Below are 22126 nucleotides of genomic sequence, written 5' to 3' on the forward strand. Positions count from 1 at the left end.
TTTATCAGTTATAATTTAACATAAAGGTTAAAAAATAATTCGTATTTGACTGACATACTTGTTCTATGATATTTTTTTTTTCAATTTTAGTTTTATCATATCTATTTTGGAATTTTATCTTTTTCAATTAATTTGGCACATGAAGTTTTTCGTGATTAATTAAAATATAATAGTTAAATTATATACATATCTACTTACCTTGTTCAATTCAATTTGATGTTTTACTTTTTAGAAACTTTAATCAAACCAATTATAAGGTAATTTGGTTTTTGATTAATATTAAAATAAAAAATTCTAGATATTTCATTATGCATTTTCATATATTTTTTTTTGCACCCAATAATTTTGTATTAATTTAAAATGTAAATTTTGTATTTTAAATGTACAATCCTAAATTTATTTTATATTTAAAAATATATAATCTAGATATAATTTAAAATATAAAATTTATATTCTAAATTATACAATTTAAATATTTTTTAATATTTTAAAATATAGTGTAAAAAAAATATATTTCACACATTAAATAACACAAATTTTATTAAATGCATGTTAAATTTGTGAAGATGAAATATTTTTTTAATAACGGCAACTACAAGTAATTTAAAACAATAATAATATAGAATGAATTTCAAGAACCACGGTCCATGAAGTTTTGGGCGCGTGTTTGAGAGAGATAAAAGGGTTTCAATTCGATTTGCTGATTACAGTTGAGAATAGAAGAGAAGCGAAACGGCAGTGCAAGATGGAGTTGGACGCTGATGATATCTTCAAAGACGACGAAGACCACACCGAAGCTGAAGCCTCGGTCCTTGTAAATTACTTTCTCTTTTCTTTTTTTCCTTTCTTTATGTTCTGTTGTGTTCTGTTCAAATGTCAACTAAGAAGAAACCCCTTTTATCAGGAAGATGAGTCGAGCAAAGAATACGTGGTTTACTTGGTCGATGCTTCACCTAAAATGTTCAAAACCTATTGTTCCGAGGTTACTTTTCTCTCCATTCATTTATTTCGTTTGATCCTTTCACTCTCTTGCCTATGAGAAACTGACTATCCATGGCTACCGCAGCAAGAAGACTACGAGCTTGAATCTCACTTCCACATTGCCATCTCTTGTATATATCAAGCATTGAAGACTCAGATCATTAGCAACTCCTACGACCAAGTTGCCATATGCTTCTTCAATACTGTAAGTGTTTGCTCATCACTTCTTGCTTTTTGCACAAAACTTGGTTTGATTCTTGAAGTGTGGTACAAATTACAAATTAGAAGTTTAGGTTTCTTATTTTCAGTTTGGTAAATCTTAAAACTCAATTATAATTATTTCTTCTCCTTGCTACCTCAGTAATATGTGATGGCAATTGCGCATGTTACTAAGGCTAAACTCTAATTCAGTGTACCTAGTTTTGCACTCTCTCTTATTTAATCCATTTGTTATTTCAGAGGGAGAAGAAGAATTTACAAGACTTAAACGGCGTTTATGTATTTAATGTTCCTGAAAGAGAGTTTCTAGACAGGCCAACAGCAAGGTTCATAAAAGAATTTGAACAGTTGGAGGGTAAGTTTTTGGGCTTTCCAGTTGTGGTGGTGGATATAGAGAACCATTTTAGTGGACTTTATTTATCCTAAACCACCTTGTACTCATTTACTTTTCATAAGAGATGCCATTGAACTTGGTGTAGTATTTTTGTTAAATTTGTTATTTTTTGTCACATCAAGCACTGACTAGATGATTTAAGTTTTAGCTTGCTGACTAACTGGTTTTCAAACTGACGAGATGAAATACTGCAGGATATTGTACAAACATGGGCAAAATATTGTTTACCTGATTCCAATTTCCTTCTTTTGAAGTTTTGTTACTTCTGTTGCTGCTTGTTGCTGTTTTAATTTATTTTTTGAATCTGTAACCAGGGTTTGACATTTTTTTGGATAATATAATAGTTTTGTTCTGACTCTGATGATTGACAGAGTAAATTAGAGAGAGGATGCGACTTTGAAGAAAAAGTAAAGTAGTGAATTTAATGAAGCCTATGATTACACTGGTTATGTCTGCTAATAACTCATGATACACACACATTATTAGTGTATATGTTTTATCTTTTTTCAATCCTTATAAGCTTTATGTAATGCTTTTGTAAGTTTCTGAACTGCTATGTAGTGTATGATATGGAGAATTATACATTTATAGGATTAATTTCTTATTCAGATTCTGTCTTGTTTTGTGTATTATGTACTATATAATTCTGAGGCTATAGTTTGTTTCAATCTTCTCTAGAGTCATTTTCAAAGCACATTGGAAGTCAGCATGGCATTGTGTCTGATACTCGAGAAAATTCTCTGTACAATGCTATTTGGGCAGCTCAGGCACTTCTTCGTAAAGGGTATTATATTGGCTATGGACACACATTACATACAGTTTTTTTATGTGAGTATTGGTTACTGATAATTGGAAACATTTATACCAGGTCAGCAAAGACAGTTGACAAACGCATACTTCTGTTCACAAATGATGATGATCCTTTTGGTAGTATCAAAGGGGCAGCAAAATCAGATATGATAAGAATGACCCGGCAGAGAGCTAAAGTACCCATTAACATATGCTTTTGTTTATAGCATAGATGGTAAAACCATAAGGTTTGAAGAATGCTAGTGGTTCATAATTACTTTTTTTTTTTGGTTTGTTAAGGATGCACAGGATCTTGGAATTTCTATTGAACTTCTTCCCTTGAGTTGCACCACCGATGAAGTGTTCAAAATATCTCAATTCTATGCTGTATGTTTGCACATTTATTATATATATTTGTTATGCTTCCCCCTCCCCAAATTTCTTCTCTAAACCAATCCTGATTATATAATTTTTCCATGCTTTCTTGTCAATTGTATGCCTTTTAGGATTTGATTGGGTTGGAAGGAGATGATCTTGTTGACTTTATGCCAGAAGCAGGAAAGAAGTATGACCTTCTATTTATGATGTTCTCTGACTTATTCCTCTCGTGTTATTGAAATTGGGCATTTTAGTTTTACATGTATGCTTCTGAATTCTGGCACATAAATTGTTGCTTAGTTGGGGTAGTGAGCTTGAACTTTTTTCCTGTATTTTGTTCATAATAATGGTTTACTTTTCATAAGCTTATAAATTACAGAGGTGTCAGCAAGTGTTCTTAAACAATTGCACAATTCTGGTTCCGAGTTCTGTTTTGTTTTGCAATGCATCTATTCTGGAGTTGGATTATTGTAATAACTTATGCTGAATATATAAAATAAAAAGGTAATGTTATTAAGAGGAGAGTAAACAGCCCCGGATGAATCAAGGCAACAACCTGGAGGGTACAATTCCTACCGGCTGTTGTTTTATTTTCAGTCGGTGTTAGAAACTTGTATACATTCTTCTCAATTCAATTTAAGGTAAGAGCTTAGGGTTTAGTTTTAGGGGTGGGGAGATGGGGATAATTTAGGTTGAGTTTTAGTTTTGGGAGTTTCCTGTGCGGGAGGGTCCTGAAAATCAACAACATTCTAATGATCCTGATGCAGACCGCCACAATCAAACAATATAAAGATAGAAAAAGAACTAGGTAAAGGTGGAATAGATACGGGAATAGTATTATTTATCGCCGAAATCGGCAAAAAGAACAACATGCACTAGAAAGGATACTTCCTTCTAATACCCCAGAGCAACAACTCCTTACAGAGTAGCGTAACAACTACTCGGTCCAACCATAATACGTCAATCCTCCTCCTCCTTTCCCATACTCTCGTACTCCTTAATAAAAGGGATTCTATTCTCTCTCTATAACTAATTTTTTTGCCAGCTCATTTTTTTCCTTTTCTTTTGTAAACAATCCACTCTTTGGGCTTTGTGGATGCTTCTTGGACAATCCTTTCTTCCGGCCCAATGCTTACTGCTTGATCCCCATCAGATCCGTTTGTGAATTATATATCAAATATAAATCAAAGAGGGGATGTATTGTGATAAGATAGGAGTTGGTAATGGGAGCTTGGAGCAGAGTTATGTGATCCGTGACATTGGACTCAGGTTGAGAGGAGAACAACCAACTTACAACCCATTACCATGCTCGGATCCAACACAGAGCACATTTCTCTAGTAAACTATCGCTCCAATTGAAACAACTGCGTGCAGTAAAAGCATGGTAGTTGAATCGTGAATCGTATCGTGTATCGGAGAGCCTAAATTTTGAATCGTGAATCGTACGATTCATAAACATTTTAAAACATTATAAAAATGTAACATATACTTAAATATATAAGATATAAAAATATGCAAAGAGACAATTAAGAACAAAATAACCTCATACAGAAATAGAGTGATTGTATACATGTGTATATACCACATTATTTCACAATTTCAGCAACATAGCCTTCAAAAAACAATGTGGTTGTTGCATAAGTTTCCTTTAACTATGGCTATATGCTTCTACAAAAAATCTATATTATAGCAATCCAAAAAATAAGTTGTTTCATCAAGATGTCCCACCAAGGAATGACATCTTTCTTTGTCCGAGCAAGGAGAGAAGAGAAGAGAGACGAGGGGAGTAGGCAACGTGAAGGAGATGACCTGAATCAGCGCGCCAAAATACAGAAGGGAAAAAAAAAATTAGGGTTTCAAATGGGTGGGTCGACCTGACCCAATTCAGAAACCAATTTCAACCCGTATCGCGTTTCGAATCGCGATTCGTACGATTCAGGCCTGTATCGTATCGTATCGAACACGATTCATGAACATAAATGATACAACATGCGATTCGTATCGCCAAGCACCTGTATCGTATCGTTTCGTACGATTCGTATCGCGAATCGTACGATACTTACTACAATGAGTAGGAGCAACATGATAGAGGAGTGTGTAACCTATCATACCAGTGGTACATATATGGACGGACACAGACATGTGTTTTCTATGTGCCCAACAGTTTGGAGATTTTCTCCGGTGTTTGTAATGACAATTTAGAGTATGGTGGAAGAAGAGAACTATTACAAGAAGAATATAGGGGACAAAGGAGCAGAAAAAAAGGAGGATATAGAACTGTAGTTAGTTGTGATGGAGCACCACCTATTGAATTTAGTACTCAATGGGAGGCTTTACTCAGCCAAACACTCTGATGTTGTAAGGAGTAGTGACAAAGAAGACTGTAGTAGTGATGGTTGACTGTGGACCCATTCCTAGCTTAGCTTCATGACTTAGCTATGGTTCTGAAGATACTTGTTGAGGGGACTCTTGAATTTATTCACAGTCAGATTGGGTGATGGACATTAGAAAGTCAAGTGGGCTTTGTAAGCAACTGGAGGGGATTGTAGTGGTTCAAGATTTTCACCTACTTCCTTGTGTCAGCAGGGACATTGTATTGGGTATTTCATGGTCGGTGACATTTGGAGACATGAAGGTAAATTGGAAGGCTCTCTCTAAAAAATTACTATGACCTTTAATCAGCACAGTAGGCATGGCTGGATGGGGTTCGTTCCCAAGATAGGAACGAGGTATCTCCAAAAGCCTTACTGAAGCAGCATGAGCTAATTTCCAAGGGCTTTTGATTGTGCTGTATTTTTGATTTTATGGTGTGCACACACTATCTCCGAAGAAGTTAGATCAGCCTTATCACATGAATCAGTTACCAACATAACCAGGAAAAAACAAGAATTGAAAGAGTTGCTAATTGGCGTTTGTGGTAGTATTTGAAGAGCCAAAGGTTTTGCCTTCTAGGAGGTCTAGTGGCCATTTGATTCCTATTCAACCAGGTATCAGTCCTATCTGTGTTATAACCATTAGGTATGCATACTCACAAGAGAATGAAACTGAAAAGTTGACGGATGAGATGCAGTCGTGCAGCAGAGAGTGCACCATCAGAAAAGTCACTCAACAGAAATAACAATGCATGACTGCTGGAGAACACTGTTCTAGGAGTATTTACATGCAGGCTTAAGTGCCCAACAGTTCCCCTATATAGTAGTCTCAAATTTAGAAAGAGTGATATATTTCTCTTATATTTCAATAATGAGTCCATTGGACCTAAATGAGCCTGCTGGTTATTTTAGGAAATATAGAGAGCTATTTCTAAGGAAACAAATCCCTTCAATTATGGGATTGTTTTTAAATACATAATCCTAGTATTAATAGTAGAAGACACCTATAATAAAAAATAAAAATTATTGCGAAGATAAAATAAAGGACTTCCTACAATATATATTGAGAAGCATGATTTTTGTTGGGAATAGTCCAAGTGTGAGTCAAAGTCTCACATTGGATAGAATAGACAAAGTTAAACACTATATAAGAATAAAGGCCCATAAAACCATTATCTTAAGGTTTTTGGGTAAAAGTAGTGTCAAATGCCTTATATGTGTAAGACCAATGTCATATATATAGAACCACAATCTCTCAATGATTATAACCAAACCATATGAAAAAATATATAAACTCATCAGTGGTATCAGAGCTGATGGGTTCGGAGTGACTGACCGCATAACCATAACAAAAAAAAGGGGTCACCAGAAGTGACTGACCACATAACCATAACCAAAAAGGGGCTACCATACGCCTGAAGGGAAATATACCATATGAAAGAAAAAGAAAAGGACTCACCCTTTAGGGGAGATTGTTGGGAATAGTCCAAGTGTGAGTCAAAGTCCCACATTAGATAAAATAGACAAAGTTAAACACTATATAAGAATAAAGGCCCATAACACCATTGCCTTAAGGTTTTGAGGTAAAAGTGGTGTTAAATGTCTTAAATGTGTAAGATCAATGTCATATATATAGAACCATAATCTCTCAATGATTATAACCAAACCATATGAAAAAAATATATAAACCCATCAATTTTCACAAGTAGCAAACAGGATGGTAGAATCTTACCGTAGGTAGTTTGAACATGTGTGGAAATAACTAGAAGTTTTGCTAAGAAGAGTAGACCCATGCCTATCCTCGAAGTAAAAATTCATCCCCATATCAATATGTAATGTTTTCCCATCCCCATTGGTTAACATATGTTCTTTTCTTCAATATAATATATAAAGAAAGAAACAATAATTGCATAAATATAAAAAAAAAGTACCAAATAGTTTTTGTGTTTCGACACTTGAGATCAAGAGTTAGATGCTTGCATGTGGAAATAGTAAATAGTAAATAAGAATATTAAAAAATAGTAGAAATAGTCAAATGTATGCCTTAGAAACTATTTGATTCAATGAAATTGAGGTTTGTATCTATTGAAATGCAATTAGTGTTATCAATATTGGATAATGAAAAATATAGGAAACCCAAACATCCTTTATGAAAATATATTGGAAGCCATAATGGGTTATGGCAGAAACATTGATGTTAACGATAAAATCAAATAGTTAGACTTAGATGATAAAAAAACTGTCAGCTAAATGATTAAGTGGGTTTCAGGTGCATATGATTTGTTATTTATTTACAGTCATGGTTTATTACCAGACATTATGGTGCTGATCCTCCAATTTATTATCAGGGACACTTCTACATGATTATATGATTGGTGCGTGTATCGGTATCTTTCTATAGTTTACTTGTATTTCCCCAATAAAAGAGGTGGAATTAATTAATGTGAACCACATATCAATGTGGAAACAGGCTCTGTGTCTCAATTATTTAATGGATGAACATGTAGAATTTCTTGAAATTATTTATTCACTGAACAAAACTGCTCACGTTTTTGTAATATTATTTATATATTTTTAATGAGATTGTGATGTTGAGCAACTAATAATTAAAAGTTAGATTAACATTAGAAGTTATTGTTTATTTAAGCGCAGTTCAATTTAAGTCTCGGTTTTTTCAATTTTTGTGTTTGACTTTCAGATTGGAGTATATGAAAAATCAGTTAACAAAACGCATGTTTAAGAAGCGCATCGTCAAAAGACTTAAATTCACCATAGTTAATGGGATATCCATAGAACTTAACTCTTATGCTTTAGTTCGTCCCACTGCCCCAGGTAAGAATTTCACGGCACTTTCTCTTATAAAAGCTATTATTTTGTTTTGTGGTTTTTGTTTTATTTTATCCTGTTTTGCATTGGTCCTTTCTAAGTTTTTTAGCTTGGAAATTTATTTATACTGTATACATTTTCTGCTTTAGAAGGTATTTTTTGCATAATTCATTTTCATTGTTCTAGTATTTTGTTATGTCCCGTGTGGCCTCTGCAAGCTTTTTCATTGGTTCCTTTAGTTTTTAACTTGGAAAATTATAGGTTATACATATTCAGCTTGTCCTAAATTAATGACACTCCATGCTTTTGATGTGTAGGAGCTATCACATGGCTTGATTCTGTTACTAATCGTCCTCTGAAGGTGATTAATTTGATAATCTAAATTTGAAAATAGTCTATTTCCAGGGAATGGTATAATGTTACAATTTAAATTTGAGAATTTACTCATATTGTTCTGTTTGTAGAATTTACATAACAATGAAATGATGTTCCCTATTGAAATTGGACATGATCCTCGTATCCATAACTATTGTATATAGATTGCCAAGAAAGATATAGGTGAGTATGGAAACTGGATCAGAAGACTTATAGAAGATGAAGTTTACAGAGATAAAACAGACAAAACCGTATATTTCTGTGAATGAAAAGTATTACAGAAACAATAACTCTGGCTCTTCAAGGGTTCAGCATCCTCCCACATAATTTTTTTCCTCCATTTTTCCCTATACCCCAAAAGCATTTCTACAAATCTCCCTTATTCTTTAGCTAGCTCTACTGTCATGGTAACTGACTCCCAACTACTTAATTATGTCACATAGCTCAATTCCCATTTCCTTTATTTCTTCTTTCATAAACCTTTGTAGTAGGAGGACGTATCCTATCAGTCTGCTTTCTAAAATTTATTTGTGTACTATTATCATTACTTTGGAGAAAGAATGTGTATGGACTTTTTTGACTTCCTGGTAGTTTCTTACTGCAAATAAATTGCAGCCTCATTTTTCTATTGACTTTTTCTATGACTTCCTGGTAGTTTCATGAAAATCAAGCTACTGCAATTAAATTGCTGCCTTATTTTTCTTGTTGTTAGTGTTCTATAATCATTCCCTTTTTTGTTATATGATTTTATCTGTGGAATAACAACGTTCTTGAATTCCCATTGGTTATATTCTTTTAGTCAAACCATAATGCTGAGTGCTCTTAGAGCTGTATAACATAATTGTAAACTGGTTTGATGATGCAGATTGAAAGAACTTTCGTTTGTGTTGATACTGGTGCAGTGGTGGAAGAACCTACTGAAGAGTTTTTACGTTATAAAAAGTATGCATTTTATACTTCCATTTGTTTTTAATTTTAATGTTTGGACAATTTTCTTCACTTCAATTTTTTCTATTTGGATTTGATTTGACAAATGATATTAACTGTACTATATGGGGCATTGCTATCGTTGCTGAGAAAAGGAGTTTTTGGGATCCGATCATAGCCAGTTACTTGTTCTGGGACAAATCTGTCACTGAAGGAGGATGTGAGATGGTTTAGTTTCTGAAAATATAGGGGTGAAAATATCATTGCAATCTTTATTGAGTGATAATGCTTGGGCTTTTTCATTTTTGTGATTCAAGGCTTCCAAAGATATCTTAGAACGGCAGTAGTTGGAAGGATGCTTTTTTTGTGTAGTTGGCCATGTATTGTTGCTTATATTCAGTTGGGTTTGTTCGGCAATACCTTCTGATCCATTTAGAATTAGGAGATCCCAATTGAAGTGGCTGATTTGATGGTGAGAAGTTTTAGGAATTGTTCTGCAGTGCTAGGAAGGAGTAGTAATGTAGCATCATGGTTGTCAAGAGGTTTTTGCTGGATTAAGGAAAGTTTAGGTTCTCTAAAAAGAGCCACTTGTTCAGAGAGACTCTTACGTTAAAAAGTATGCATTTTATGCTTTCATCTGTATTTAGTTTGCATGTTTGGACAATTTTCTGGACTTCAATTTTTTCTATATAGATTTGTTTTGACAACTTATATTAACTACCATATGAGGCATTGCTATCATTGTTGAGAACAGGAGTTTTTGGGATCTCGACATATCCAGTTATTTGTTCTGGGACAAATATGTTTTTGAAGGAAGATGTTAGGTTGTTTTGTTTAGTTTTTGAAAATATACGGGTGAATAATATCATCACATTTTTTTTGGGGGAGTTTTAGTGCATTGGATTTTTCATTTTTGGGATTCAGTGCTTCAGAAGGTATCTATGAACTTGAGTAGCTGGAAGGGTGGTTTGCTGTATGGTTGACCATTTATCATTGGTTATATTCAGTTGGGTTTGTTCACCAATACCTTTAATTCCATTTACAATTATTATATCCGTGTTGAGGTTGCTGATTTGGTGGTGAAAATTTTTAGGTGTTCTTCTGTGGTGCTAGGGAAGAGTAGTAATGTAGCATCATGCTTGTTGAGATGTTTTTGCTTGATTAAGGAGAGGGTATGTTCTTAAAAGAAAAGCCACTAGTTGCAGAGAGGTTGGGGGATGGTCTGCTATCTGGTTTTTGGATGATAGTAATTATAGAACACAGTGATCATCAAGAATAAGAACATCTCTTCTGTCAATCTCCTTCTATGTAGACTAAAATTAAACTGGATTAAGGGTTTTCCCCATCACCAAACCCTTTTTGGTACCTGCCAAAACTAAGCTAGCTAGCTGTCACTGACAAAATGAAATTGGTGTTAGTTGATTGAATAAAAGGCTTAGTTTTTTTTTTTGGTTCTGTTTCCATTTTCAAGTGACATGTTAAATATTATCTTTCTTTGATTTTGTTTCTCATTTTTAGGATTTTTAAAGAAATAATGAAAATAAAGTGGTCTTTTCTGTAATGCTAAGTGAAATATACTAAATTGAAAAAAGAAAAATAGAAAAGGGATCAAACATTACCCAGGTCTACCTAAGCCTAGTTTGTTGTCGAAAAGTTGGTGTTTTTTCACTTAATTTCTGGAAATTATGTTCTTGTGGTTGTTTTTTATTTAAAATTGAGACCATAATTTTAGAAAGGTGGAAGTTTTTTTGTAGTTTGAAATGGATGCAGAGTTGCAGCTTTTAAAGGGGATTAGAATAACCAACCATAGTCCAGCTGTAGGATATACAGTGTACAAAGCAACTCCGAAAATTTGTGGAAGCATCGCTTTGTTGGACTGGTTGACATGAAATTTCTATTTGCATGCCTGTAAAAATACTTCAGATGCCCTTATTCTATTTCTTGAGATCCTGTTGTTTCCTTTTCTTTCTAATTATAATTTTATTTATTTTTTCAGCCAGAATGTTATATTTTCGATGGAGCAACTATCTGAAGTTAAAAGAATTTCAACCGGACAGCTTAATCTTTTAGGGTTCAAGCCACTGAGTTGCTTGAGAGATTATTACAACTTGAAGCCATCGACATTCCTTTATCCTAGTCATGAGGTTACTGGTTTTTGTCTCATGAACTGTTGATGGCATCTTTAGTTATGCATAATGTTGGATTTTAAATGTAACTTTTTGTGCTTGGTGCTGATTGACACTGTATTGCTCATATAGATTTGACGTGAGACCTCAACATTGTCAATAAACAATTAGAAATCTGGCTAAATCTGTCTATTTTAAATTAGAAATCCGTGTATTCATTAGATTACCTAATTATAGGAATTGGAATAATTGGGCCGATACTGCAATTGATGGCTGTGAATATCTTTGTAATATTAATAGATGGTATGATCAGTTAAAAAGACAGAAAAACGGAAATTCTGACATATAATCCTTATTTTATACAAGGTTTGGGTACTTTTCATATATAGTCCTTGCTGTCTAAGGTTTGGTAGTTCTCACCTTACAATATGGTTATGGGTTATCCGATTTTCTATACGAAGAAAAAATAGAGAAAAACTTAACAAAAGGAGGACTGAATGTTATTTCACTTAAAACAGAAAGATTACACAAGCTGATCATATACAGGCTCTAAAGAGGTTACAAAAACATAACAGAAAACAGAAAAGCTAACATCCAGTTGAATAACTGAATGTTTTATATGTTTGTTTATTACGCCATCAAACTCAAGGTGAGGGAATTTTGTAGACAAACCTGCACATTGAGTTTGTGCCTAAGAAGTTCAAAATGGTCAGAAGGAAGAGGCTCGGTAAGAACATCTGTCCACTGATCCAAGCTAGGAAAATTATAAACTTCAAGTTGTTTTGTTTGGATAACACTTGGTCAAGAACACAAAAGACATCAATCTCTATATGCTTCGTTCTCGTGTGACAAACAGGATAGTGTGCTATAGCAACAACACTTGATAGTCGCATACCATGATAGGAGTGGAGAAAGAAATAGATGGTTCTTTCAAAAGATCTTGAATCTTGAGAATTTTTGAAGAAGATTTGCGATACTCAACTTCAGTCTTTGATCCTGCAATGACACGCTGCTTGTGGGACCACCAAAAAATGAGATTAAGTCCCAAGAATATTGCAGATCCAGAAGTAGAACTTCGTAGTCGATCTCAGAGGCCCAGTCCACATCACTCATGGCTGTGATAGGAAAAGGTTGAGTTCTTGAGGCTGGTTGCATATGAAGTATATAAGAAATAATGCCCTTAAGATACTTTAAGATTCCCTTAACACTGTCCAATGATCATCCAAAGGGTTTGATTTGAATTGACAGACTTTGTTGATGGATTAGCTAATATGAGGTCTTGTAAGAGTAGCATACTGCAAGGCTCCAATAACTGGCTTGTACAGAGTGGGATCAGAAGATAAATCTGATTTGGTTTTAGATAGTTTGCAGAATGAGATCATAGGAGATGATATAGGTTGAGCGTCAATCAAATTAGTTTTATGCAAAAGATCTCTAATATATTTACTTTAATTCATGACAACAGTCATGTTTGAACGATAGTTGATTTCCGTTCCCAAAAAATAGTCAAGTTTACCCGGCTGCTAGAGAGAAATACTAGAGTGCAATTTGTGAGTAAGCTGCTAAGTAAGAGAGACAGATGTACAAGTGATAATGATATCATCAACATACCCCAATATGTAAGCAATTTTTGAGTTACGTTGATAGGTAAATAAGGAATGATCATAACTAGAACGAAAACCATGCCTCAAAAAAGTTGTGTTGAGTTTGTCAAACCACTATCTAGGAGCTTGCTTGAGGCCATAGATGACTTTATTAAGTCTGTAGACCTGAGATTTATGAGACCTGAAATCCAGGAGGATGGACCATATACACTGCTTCTTCAAGATCAGTGTGAAGCTGTCTAGCACGGGCCTTGTTTTTGGCCAAGAAGTGATCATGAATTTGTTTCCACACCTGATAAAAGTGAACAGCTCCAAGAACGCCAGACAAGAAGGACTTTGACAGTTTGTTTGAAGCCAAGAAAGCAAGATTTGATCTTGGACTTCCCATTCTTTATAGCGCAGGATTGGTTGTTCCTGAGACACTATCATCATCAAAAAGGAAGTGCGAAGGAATCACTGGATTTACAACAAATCTGTGAAATCTGTATGACTTTATGACAGAAAGAGTACACAAGCTGAGCATACATAGGCTCTAAAGAGGTTACAAAAACATAGCAGAAAACAGAAAAGTTAACATCCAGTTGAATAACTGAATGTTTAACATGTACATCTCTAAAAGGGGTCAAGTTTGACTCTTAGCATTTATTTGTCTTTGTTCTAGATGTCCAAATTACCAATTATGGGTGTGTTTAGATCATATCTGCTAGAGATATGATCAATGTAGTCCTTGTAGGATTTAAGGAAGTTCTCACTTTTCAGAAATTTTGCTTATCAGCCTCACAAATTTGGTTAGTAAGGTAACAACTGCTCAAGCTTTATCAGGACTATGTCGGTCATATCCCTATTTGATGTGTAATTTCGGTAGAATGTGATGTTCTTTCATTGGTCCATAGATCATGTGCGTTCTTCATCTTGTCACCAGGAATCTTGTTTGATGCAAGTTGTTTCTATGACTTTGCTACCAATAAATTGCTCTCATCAAATGGATGCATATAGTGTCCCCATTACAAATCAAAAAATATTTGTATCTAGTGGTCTATTGGTATTTTTCGAAATGCTGGCCTGTATAATAGTTGCACCAAATCTATCTTACATGCTTCTCTAGTTTTTTGTATGTTTCTCACTTTTTCTATTTCATAGTAATCTTCTGTGATGCCTTTTTGCTTTGCAGGGTACAGACAGCAGCATGTGCATTTTCATTGCCCTTCATAGGTCCATGATACAACTCAACCGGTATCCTTGATTCATGGATTTTTTTAATTGCACTTTCACATCCTTTGTTCATGTCTACATCAACATCTTTATTCTTTGTTTTTGGCGATTATGAAAATTTAATATCTTAAATAATGTAGTCTGATTCTAAGTGCGTTCCAATTGGGTATCTCTGCATTTTCTTTTTCCTAAAATGTTACTTATTATCAAATCAGAGTTTGAAGTGGTAGCATGTTGAATCAAATTCTACATCTAGAAATCTTTGCTATTTATGAGGCAGTTGCATGAATGTTAATTGGACAAGGGAAAGAGAGGGATTGTCAAAGCTGCAACTGAAATCTAGTTCGGTAGTGTGACAAAAACAAGTGACAAATATTATGTATTAACTAAGCATCCTCTTGTAATATTGCTAATTTTGTATTACATGATTGATATAGTAGTTTTTGTGGTTGCAACATGACTATATTAAATGACACTAGCATATGCTAATAATTACCAATCAAAGTAATTATCTAATTTTTCTTGCAGTTTTGCTGTTGCTTTTAGTGGTAGTTCCTCTTGCCCTCAATTAGTTGCTCTCATTGCACAGGTACAATATGTTCAATGCTAGAAATTTGGCATTATAATGAATGATTGCTTTATTGGCTTAAAAGCTGATGTGACGTAGCTGTTTGATGGCATTGTCTCTAAACTTCTGAATAACTTTAGAGCTCAACTTTGTTGTTACAAGTGTCTTGCATTCTTTTGTATACTCATACCTTCCTAGTCATTGATCTTTATGCTTATGCTCAAGATTTCTTTAAACCGGGTCATGCGACATGAGATCTGAATTTGGTTTAACACACAAATCAGGCTGTGATTCTTGTTAGAATTGTGATTCCGAGTGCGATATGAATGATAAAAATACAACACTAATTTGGGAGTAGAAACGAGTTTTCGAACGATTCATGTTGTGGGGGTTGCGACTGAATCTAGGCTTTATAATTTTCATTTGTATCATCTTTAATCAATGAGACTGAATCTCTACCTTTAAGACTAACAATTAGTGCTGCACCGAAAGAGATCACAACTGAGGTGGGCTACCGTCAAGGTGATTTTCCAACATTTCTCATCATGCCCAGGCTACATGCTTGTAGTGTGGCAAATACATGTAAAGCTACCTTAATCCTTTAAAACTAACTTGTAAGGTGAGAATAACCCAAGTTTTATAAGCTATATTTAAGCCATATTTCTAGCTGGGACTAAATCACCATCCTCAAGATTGCAAGACAGCCCTAGAGAGAAGACAAATAGGATGGGCTAGGGTTTATGGCAATTAAGACGACTTAACAATACCTTTGCAAAATTGTAACTTATGAAGAAGTTGTTTCACTCACGTGACCATATGTGGTGAGGGTCATGCCTGGTAGTATGCCTTTTCATTGTAACTCTCAAAAACATTTTGCTGTATACTCCTCCATGAGATGAGATTACTTATTTAAAACCATATTTGTCAGAAATAAATTACTCGTTATCCACATGCCACTCTCCTAAATATTCAGAACATACGTGGCCTGCCTTTGCTGAGCTACTTCAATTCGAAGCAAAACTCTCTTGTTTGAGGCATTCAATACCATCATGATCATAACATGCAATCATTATGTTATCAATATAAACAAATCAGTAAATGCAAAGATTGGAAGAACATATATAGAACACAGTGATCCGCTCCACTTTGAATCGTTCCAAACTCCTGAATTAACACAATTTTAATCTATTCTAAAAAGATCTCAATAAAACTTTTGCAATCAATACAATCTAATCGTAATCTCAACTATTCATTTATTGTGCTTGTATGGGATTCTCACCTCATGTATGATTATTAGGAAGAAGTTATTCAATCAGGTAGTCAGATTGAGCCACCTGGATTGCAGATGATTTATCTTCCATATTCTGATGACATCAGACTTGTTGAAGAGGTAGAAAATTGCAATATTTTGGCTTTGTTTAAACTTTAAACGTCTAAAACAGTGAAAATTTTAAATAAGAAATTATCTTGGTGGGTATGATTTTTACAGCGTTATTCAGATACAAGTGGGATGGTGACTAAAGCAAGTAGTGATCAAATAAAAAGGGCAGCTGATTTAATTAACCATATTGACTTGAGAGATTTTTCTGTATTGCAAATTTCCAATCCTGGTAAGCCTCTTCTTCCTTTCTCTGGCTTACTCCGTCTCCTTGGTGTTTGGCAACTCTGTATATACTTCTAGTAATCTTCATTGGTTTTATAGTAATTTATTCTCTCATCTGCTGCATTCTGTCATCATCATTAAGTAAACCTTAAATACAAACACTCACCTTGACTGAATTATGGACAGTTTACTTAAAGATATAGGATTAAGCATGCTGGTTATTTCTATATGAAGACTGGTTGACGGCGAATAAAAGTGGCAGTGTTACGCAAAATTTCTCCAAATATAATCGGAGAAATATTCTACTGATCTTGTATGTTTTTTAAATGTTACCAGACTTTAAATATTAATGATGTATATATTGAAGAGTTTATTCCTGAACCTGATATATTGCATCAAAAGCTTATTCTCATTTGGTGGGGTTGGTTACCTTGATCAAATGAAGCCACTTTGCTATATCTTAAAAACCATTATTTTTTTGGAAAGATCAAGAGCTTGTTCAATGAATCATAAAGTTGTTTTTGGTAATCTTTTTATCTCACCCGCTTTTCTTACTTGGGCCTCTGAGGGTTTCTCCTTGCATGACCAAAGGCAAGAATCTCTCATCTTTTCCTTAATATGCCAGATTCATCCTTTTTAACCCATCCCATCTACCCCAACATTTTCATCTCTTCAACTCTGATAGATTATTATTATTTTTTTGTTGAAAAGCATTGCATTTATATACTCCATTCCATTAGCTTTACCCAATAATTAGACCTTTTGTTGAAATTTTACTCAATGAAATCAATAAATTTAGAAATATATTAACTTGATAATAACGTTTTACTGTTTTGTGTGTGTTTACTTATTTTTGATTTTATTCCTTGATAGTGTATGATCATTAGCTACTTGCAGTATGTGTCTTGTTTATCTCTAATTATTATTCCCATTTGACAAAAAAGAAAAGATATTGTGATTCCTGATGGTAAAAAATAAGCAATTTTCATCTTCAGCCTTGCAAAGACACTATACTGTACTGGAGGCATTGGCATTGGAAGAGGATGATGTTGAAGAACCGATAGATGAAACATTACCTGACGAGGAAGGCTTGGCCAGGTAAGCTCTAGTTATTCATAATAAATTGAGCATTTTGTTGAGTCTGAATTGCAGACCGTAAAATGAAACTGAACGAAGGTATACCTGTTCTGTCCTCTTTGACCTTTCATCTATTTGCTGATGAAGAGTTTAGTATGAAGTGATAATCCAGTTTGTGTTACCTGCAGACCAGGAGTGGTGAGAGCATCGGAAGAATTCAAAACCGCGGTATATGGGGATAATTATGATGAAGAGAATGAGATTGGGAAGCCAACTGAAGCCTCAAAGAAACGAAAAGCAATGGTAGAGTTTGCAATTAAAGAGTGTAAACAATATGATTGGGGCGAGCTTGCTGATACTGGAAAGGTAATCCTTCGAAGTTTTTTCATGCAGTGCTTATTTGTGGAAATTTAGTTCAAATTTTGGATAAGCAGGTGTGGGGGTGGAGGTTGCAATAATGGCTTAAAATTTTCATTTGCAATGCCGGCTCTTTCCTTTAACTTTTAAAATTGCTGATGTGGAATCATTTGATATTTTTTTGCAGTTAAAGGACTTGACTGTGGTGGAGTTGAAATTTTATCTTACCGCACATAATCTTCCTATGTCCGGAAAGAAGGAGGTTATAATTAACCGAATACTAAGCCACATGGGAAAATGAGCAAGGGGCCAAAGTTTCCATTAATGATTTTGCAATATGGATAACTAGAACCAAAGACTCTTGGCCATATGTTCTGCTAAAGTTAATGTTTTGATGATATCTTATTCTTGAACCTATCTGGATAAAAGAGTGATCTGTACATGGTATTAGGGTATGTAGTAGCATAGTTTACCGGTTGAAGACATAATCTGTATTAGACATCCAACCCTGATTTGGTTAAATTGCTAGCATTCCAGTTATGACTCAACCCAATTAGCGTAATTATAGAACAGGAAATGACATTAATATTCTGGCTGGCTATTACAAGGTGAATTTTTCCGTTGCCTGATTTTTAATAGCAATATTTATACTCATTTTACTTGTGAGAGGTTTCAGAGACCTCTAAAAGATGAGTAACATAAAAAGGGGGCTACAGTGCGATATTGTTGATATGGATGAATTGCTTGGTGGGATTGAAGTTTTAAAACGTGTTTGTTTGCTGTTCATGCTCTGCATTCTATTTTTTCTACCATTCTCCTCCTTGCGAGTTTAAGCCATTATGGAGAAAATCTACCCTTTGTCTTTAAAGAAAGACCATTAATAGAAACAAAAATAGTGGAGAAATTCAAAAAAGAAAAATAAAATAGCCGTATAATAGATTACAGGATAAAATCCCTAATGTACACAGAAGAACAGTGAAAAGTTTTTTATTTGTCTTTCACTTAAAACCATTAATACTGAACCATTTTTTAAAAAATATTTTAACATGATCTTGTGAGTAGATCGTACCATGGTTTCGATTTTCTCTTGCTTCAATTTAACTTTTCAGGTCGGAAGCATTAACCGGCGGTGTAGTGATCCTCTTCTGTGAACACTGATTACAATTCTTCTATTACAAGTTCTTCTGATGACTATGTTTGAGGATTTTGACTTTGTTTATGATCCACTGATACACTATCAGATACGGTGACATACTACCTTGAAAATATATAAAATATGATCATGTGAAGTAGATATTTAAAACAGATTGCAATTATATAAACCTAATCTAAGAACACACTTCTTGAGTGTTATTAGAATTATGAAATATTATCCTTATAGATCACTTCGTATTATTTATAAATAAAACTAATATATGCTTTTTAAAATTTTCATAAGGCTCTTATTTCTATATCTTATATTTTATTTTTTTGACATTTTTCGAAGGTCTTGGATAAGCTATATAGAACTTAATTAACTTCGAATAAAGTCGCGAATTCTAATTTACTAAATAAAAAGTAATAAAGTGAAAATCTCAGTTCAACACACATCCACACATTTAAAAAAGTTTTAAAAATATTGAGTCAATATTAGATGTGGTAATTAAAAAGTTATCTAAAAAATATTCAGTTGCCATGCTGGACCTTTTAAGTTTTAAAAAATTTCTGATAATGGAATCGTTTGACTCTTAACCCACACCAGAGAATGAGCAAGAGGACAGTACATGGCATTAGGGTATGTAGTATCATAGTATACATGTTTAAATATCGTGTTTAAATTAAAATGTAAATAACAAGGGAAAAATATAACTAACAGGGTAAAATATAAATAACAGAAACATCAAATAAGATTTTTATTCTTTTCATTTCTCTTGTTTCAAGCAACCCACTGGATGAACTATACATCATAACAAAATCTAGAGACTTGAATATACAGAAGTTCAGATCTACCGGATATACAGATAGGGAAAAGGTCTCCAGCAAAAACAAAAAGACGGTAGTATCCCTTTACCCTGTACATGCAAAAATATAAGATAAATTATGTCATTTTGCACACACACCCCTGAGGTTTAATGAAATTATACTTGGTGTTCCGTATGTATTTACATCATTACATCTCTTCATCCTTGTAACTGCATCAAAAAAGATCAAGTGACATGTGTTAATAGGTAGTATATAACTATTTTGTTATATAAATTGAGAGAGATTTATTTGGGGAGAGACAAATGAAAATTTAAACCTTAGAGGATGAGAGTGTATTTCTGAAATTGGGGATGTAGCCAAATAGTCCTTCAAAATAAAGAGAGTGATGGTTGACATAAAAGGTAGATACTGTGGGCACTTTGGTGAAGGTTCCACTCTAAGTAGTGGTGGTTACAGCTCAACGGCATTTGCTCGGTCGTTGTTGGTAGTTGATCGTGTTAAGTCGGAGTTGGAATCAAGGAAGAGACAAACTACAGAGCAATCATCAACCTTAGAAGTGGGAAGCTTGGTTTTCCATGCCTGAACAGCTTCGTCAACCAGCATTCGAGCCGCCGAAGAGCGTGGACTAGATGACACAATGGACACAACTTGTTGGTTTGATAAAACATCCCATACCTAAAGAGATTTGAAGGAATGTAGATGATAAGAGAAATCCTTTATATATGTGTTTGAGAAATGAAAAAAGGGAGTTAAGAGTTATTACCCCATCTGTGGCTAACACAACAAATTGATCCCTGTGAGTGAGGCGGTGATAGGAGAGTTCTGGAACAGAGATGAGTCCGAAGTCCTTGAGACAAAAATCTCCAAAAGACCTTGACATGGCAAGGCCAGGGGAGTTAACATTGGGCAGCCATACTCTATAAATCCCCGGTTCATTTTTAAGGGCGAACACTCTTCCCTTACAGATCCTTATCCTCTCTGCTTCCCCTGACGGATGAAAAACTGTAATGTAAGAAGATCATCACCTTGCAAATAATAAATAAAGAGATGAGAGAGAGAGAGAGAGGTACTTGGAAGATCCGGCTTAAGGTCAGTGGTCAACTGAACGGCGGTGAGGGAACCATTGCGGTCTTGGGTAGCCAACACAGCTCTGGAGTCACCCACATTAGCAATAAGGAGGTCGTGGCCCTTAAAAAGTATGGATGAATCAATGAATGAACGAATGAATGAATGAAAAAATGAAGAAAATGCGAAGGGATGGGATATGATATGATAATCACCTGCTTCAGCAAGATTACAGCCGTGGAGCCACTACAGGAACAATCGATCTTGTTCTGCAGTTTGAGGTCTCTGTCCATCACCTTGCAAGCTCTGAAAAAGGATTGTCTGAGCTTGGCCATGTCGGTCGGGGCAACGGTACAAGGTTCCAAGTCGTTGATGGATGTGCTAAAGAAATTGGTATTGGTGTTGGCGGTGTCAGACTTTGGGGGATTCCACTGTGCCATCAGCTTTAACGGAAAGGAATCTCTCAGTTTCTTTGCAACCAAATGGCCATTAGGTCCGTGGCCATCGAAGACACCGCATAAAACGGTGTCGTCATTGGAACAGAAGTTTTCCCAAACCAGCATTGCATCCTGGTTGATCCCTCCGCAGCCTTGTTTGCCGTAGAGGGAAGCAATCTGCGATGAAGCGTTCAAGAAGAATCTGCCAGGAACTCTGTGGACCCTCATTTCAATCCTATATTCCGACAATGCTGTTGCACTCCACGGCTCATCATCACCGGCTTCCTTCGAAGGCAACGATGATGGCGCCCCCGCCATGGAGACGCACGATCCCATTCTCACACACTCCGACGCAACACAACACAACACAACACTTCTCCCTGCTACTTCCTTCTTCCCAATCCTAATGAACGCCCACACATAACCTAATCCTAATCCCTGGCACAGAAACAACTCATTGCAGCGTCAATCTCCTCATCTTCCATATCATGCCCTATACTACCACTCTCGCCCACCCTTTTCCAATTATAACAATTCAATGTAGATAAAGAAGATTATCCTGCTAAAACTACAATAGTTCGTTACATAGTTTGTTAGTTAGTTGTGCCTTCCTAATCCAGATAAAGAACATTATCCACCTAAAACTACATTACCTTCCTACTACCACTCGGATAATTCTTCTTTTTACTATTTTTTACTTTTTCTAATTTCAAATATATCATTTTTATTATTATTTTAATTCATAATAATAACAAATAATCAAATTTAGAAAAAAAAGAAATTCAAATAAGTAAATTTTTGATTTGTTTGTGTGATCGTGAATTTGAAGATGTGAATCTCAACGAACATTCTAA

At 34.7% G+C, this 22126-nt stretch overlaps 2 protein-coding genes across 2 annotated transcripts; one reads left to right on the forward strand and one right to left on the reverse strand.

Annotated features, from left to right (window-relative positions):
* The first annotated feature begins 631 nt into the window (after positions 1-631).
* KU70 (ATP-dependent DNA helicase 2 subunit Ku70-like protein) lies at positions 632-18437 on the forward strand. Its single transcript, XM_028081426.2, has 19 exons — positions 632-814; positions 905-982; positions 1067-1186; positions 1441-1555; positions 2273-2378; positions 2463-2580; positions 2684-2770; positions 2890-2948; positions 7832-7965; positions 8277-8320; positions 9200-9276; positions 11258-11405; positions 14163-14224; positions 14732-14792; positions 16069-16161; positions 16261-16381; positions 17370-17472; positions 17640-17817; positions 17996-18437. Exons 1-19 carry the CDS (start codon positions 746-748, stop codon positions 18107-18109), a joined length of 1887 nt encoding a protein of 628 aa, XP_027937227.2. The 5' UTR covers positions 632-745; the 3' UTR covers positions 18110-18437.
* Positions 18438-19672: 1235 nt separating this feature from the next.
* LOC114190839 (putative protein phosphatase 2C 33) lies at positions 19673-21856 on the reverse strand. The gene is made up of 5 exons (XM_028079886.2): positions 21051-21856; positions 20841-20958; positions 20534-20757; positions 20087-20445; positions 19673-19979 (listed from the first exon to the last, which is right to left on the reverse strand). Exons 1-4 carry the CDS (start codon positions 21606-21608, stop codon positions 20221-20223), a joined length of 1125 nt encoding a protein of 374 aa, XP_027935687.2. The 5' UTR covers positions 21609-21856; the 3' UTR covers positions 19673-19979; positions 20087-20220.
* Between the last annotated feature and the right edge of the window lie 270 nt (positions 21857-22126).

Source organism: Vigna unguiculata, chromosome 7 (genome assembly GCF_037176805.1).
Source record: "Vigna unguiculata cultivar grain cowpea cultivar isolate G323 ecotype 2 chromosome 7, ASM3717680v1, whole genome shotgun sequence".
Taxonomy (NCBI): Eukaryota; Viridiplantae; Streptophyta; class Magnoliopsida; order Fabales; family Fabaceae; genus Vigna; species Vigna unguiculata.

Excerpts from the sequence above, each read along its gene's own strand:
- KU70 (XM_028081426.2), top strand. The coding sequence starts at position 746 with ATGGAGTTGGACGCTGATGATATCTTCAAAGACGACGAAGACCACACC. Across the intron at positions 815-904 it reads AAGCTGAAGCCTCGGTCCTT|GAAGATGAGTCGAGCAAAGA; the intron begins GTAAATTACTTT and ends CCCTTTTATCAG. Across the intron at positions 1,187-1,440 it reads CCATATGCTTCTTCAATACT|AGGGAGAAGAAGAATTTACA; the intron begins GTAAGTGTTTGC and ends TTGTTATTTCAG.
- LOC114190839 (XM_028079886.2), bottom strand. The coding sequence starts at position 21,608 with ATGGGATCGTGCGTCTCCATGGCGGGGGCGCCATCATCGTTGCCTTCG. Across the intron at positions 20,959-21,050 it reads CTGTAATCTTGCTGAAGCAG|GGCCACGACCTCCTTATTGC; the intron begins GTGATTATCATA and ends ATACTTTTTAAG. Across the intron at positions 20,446-20,533 it reads TTGTGTTAGCCACAGATGGG|GTATGGGATGTTTTATCAAA; the intron begins GTAATAACTCTT and ends AAATCTCTTTAG.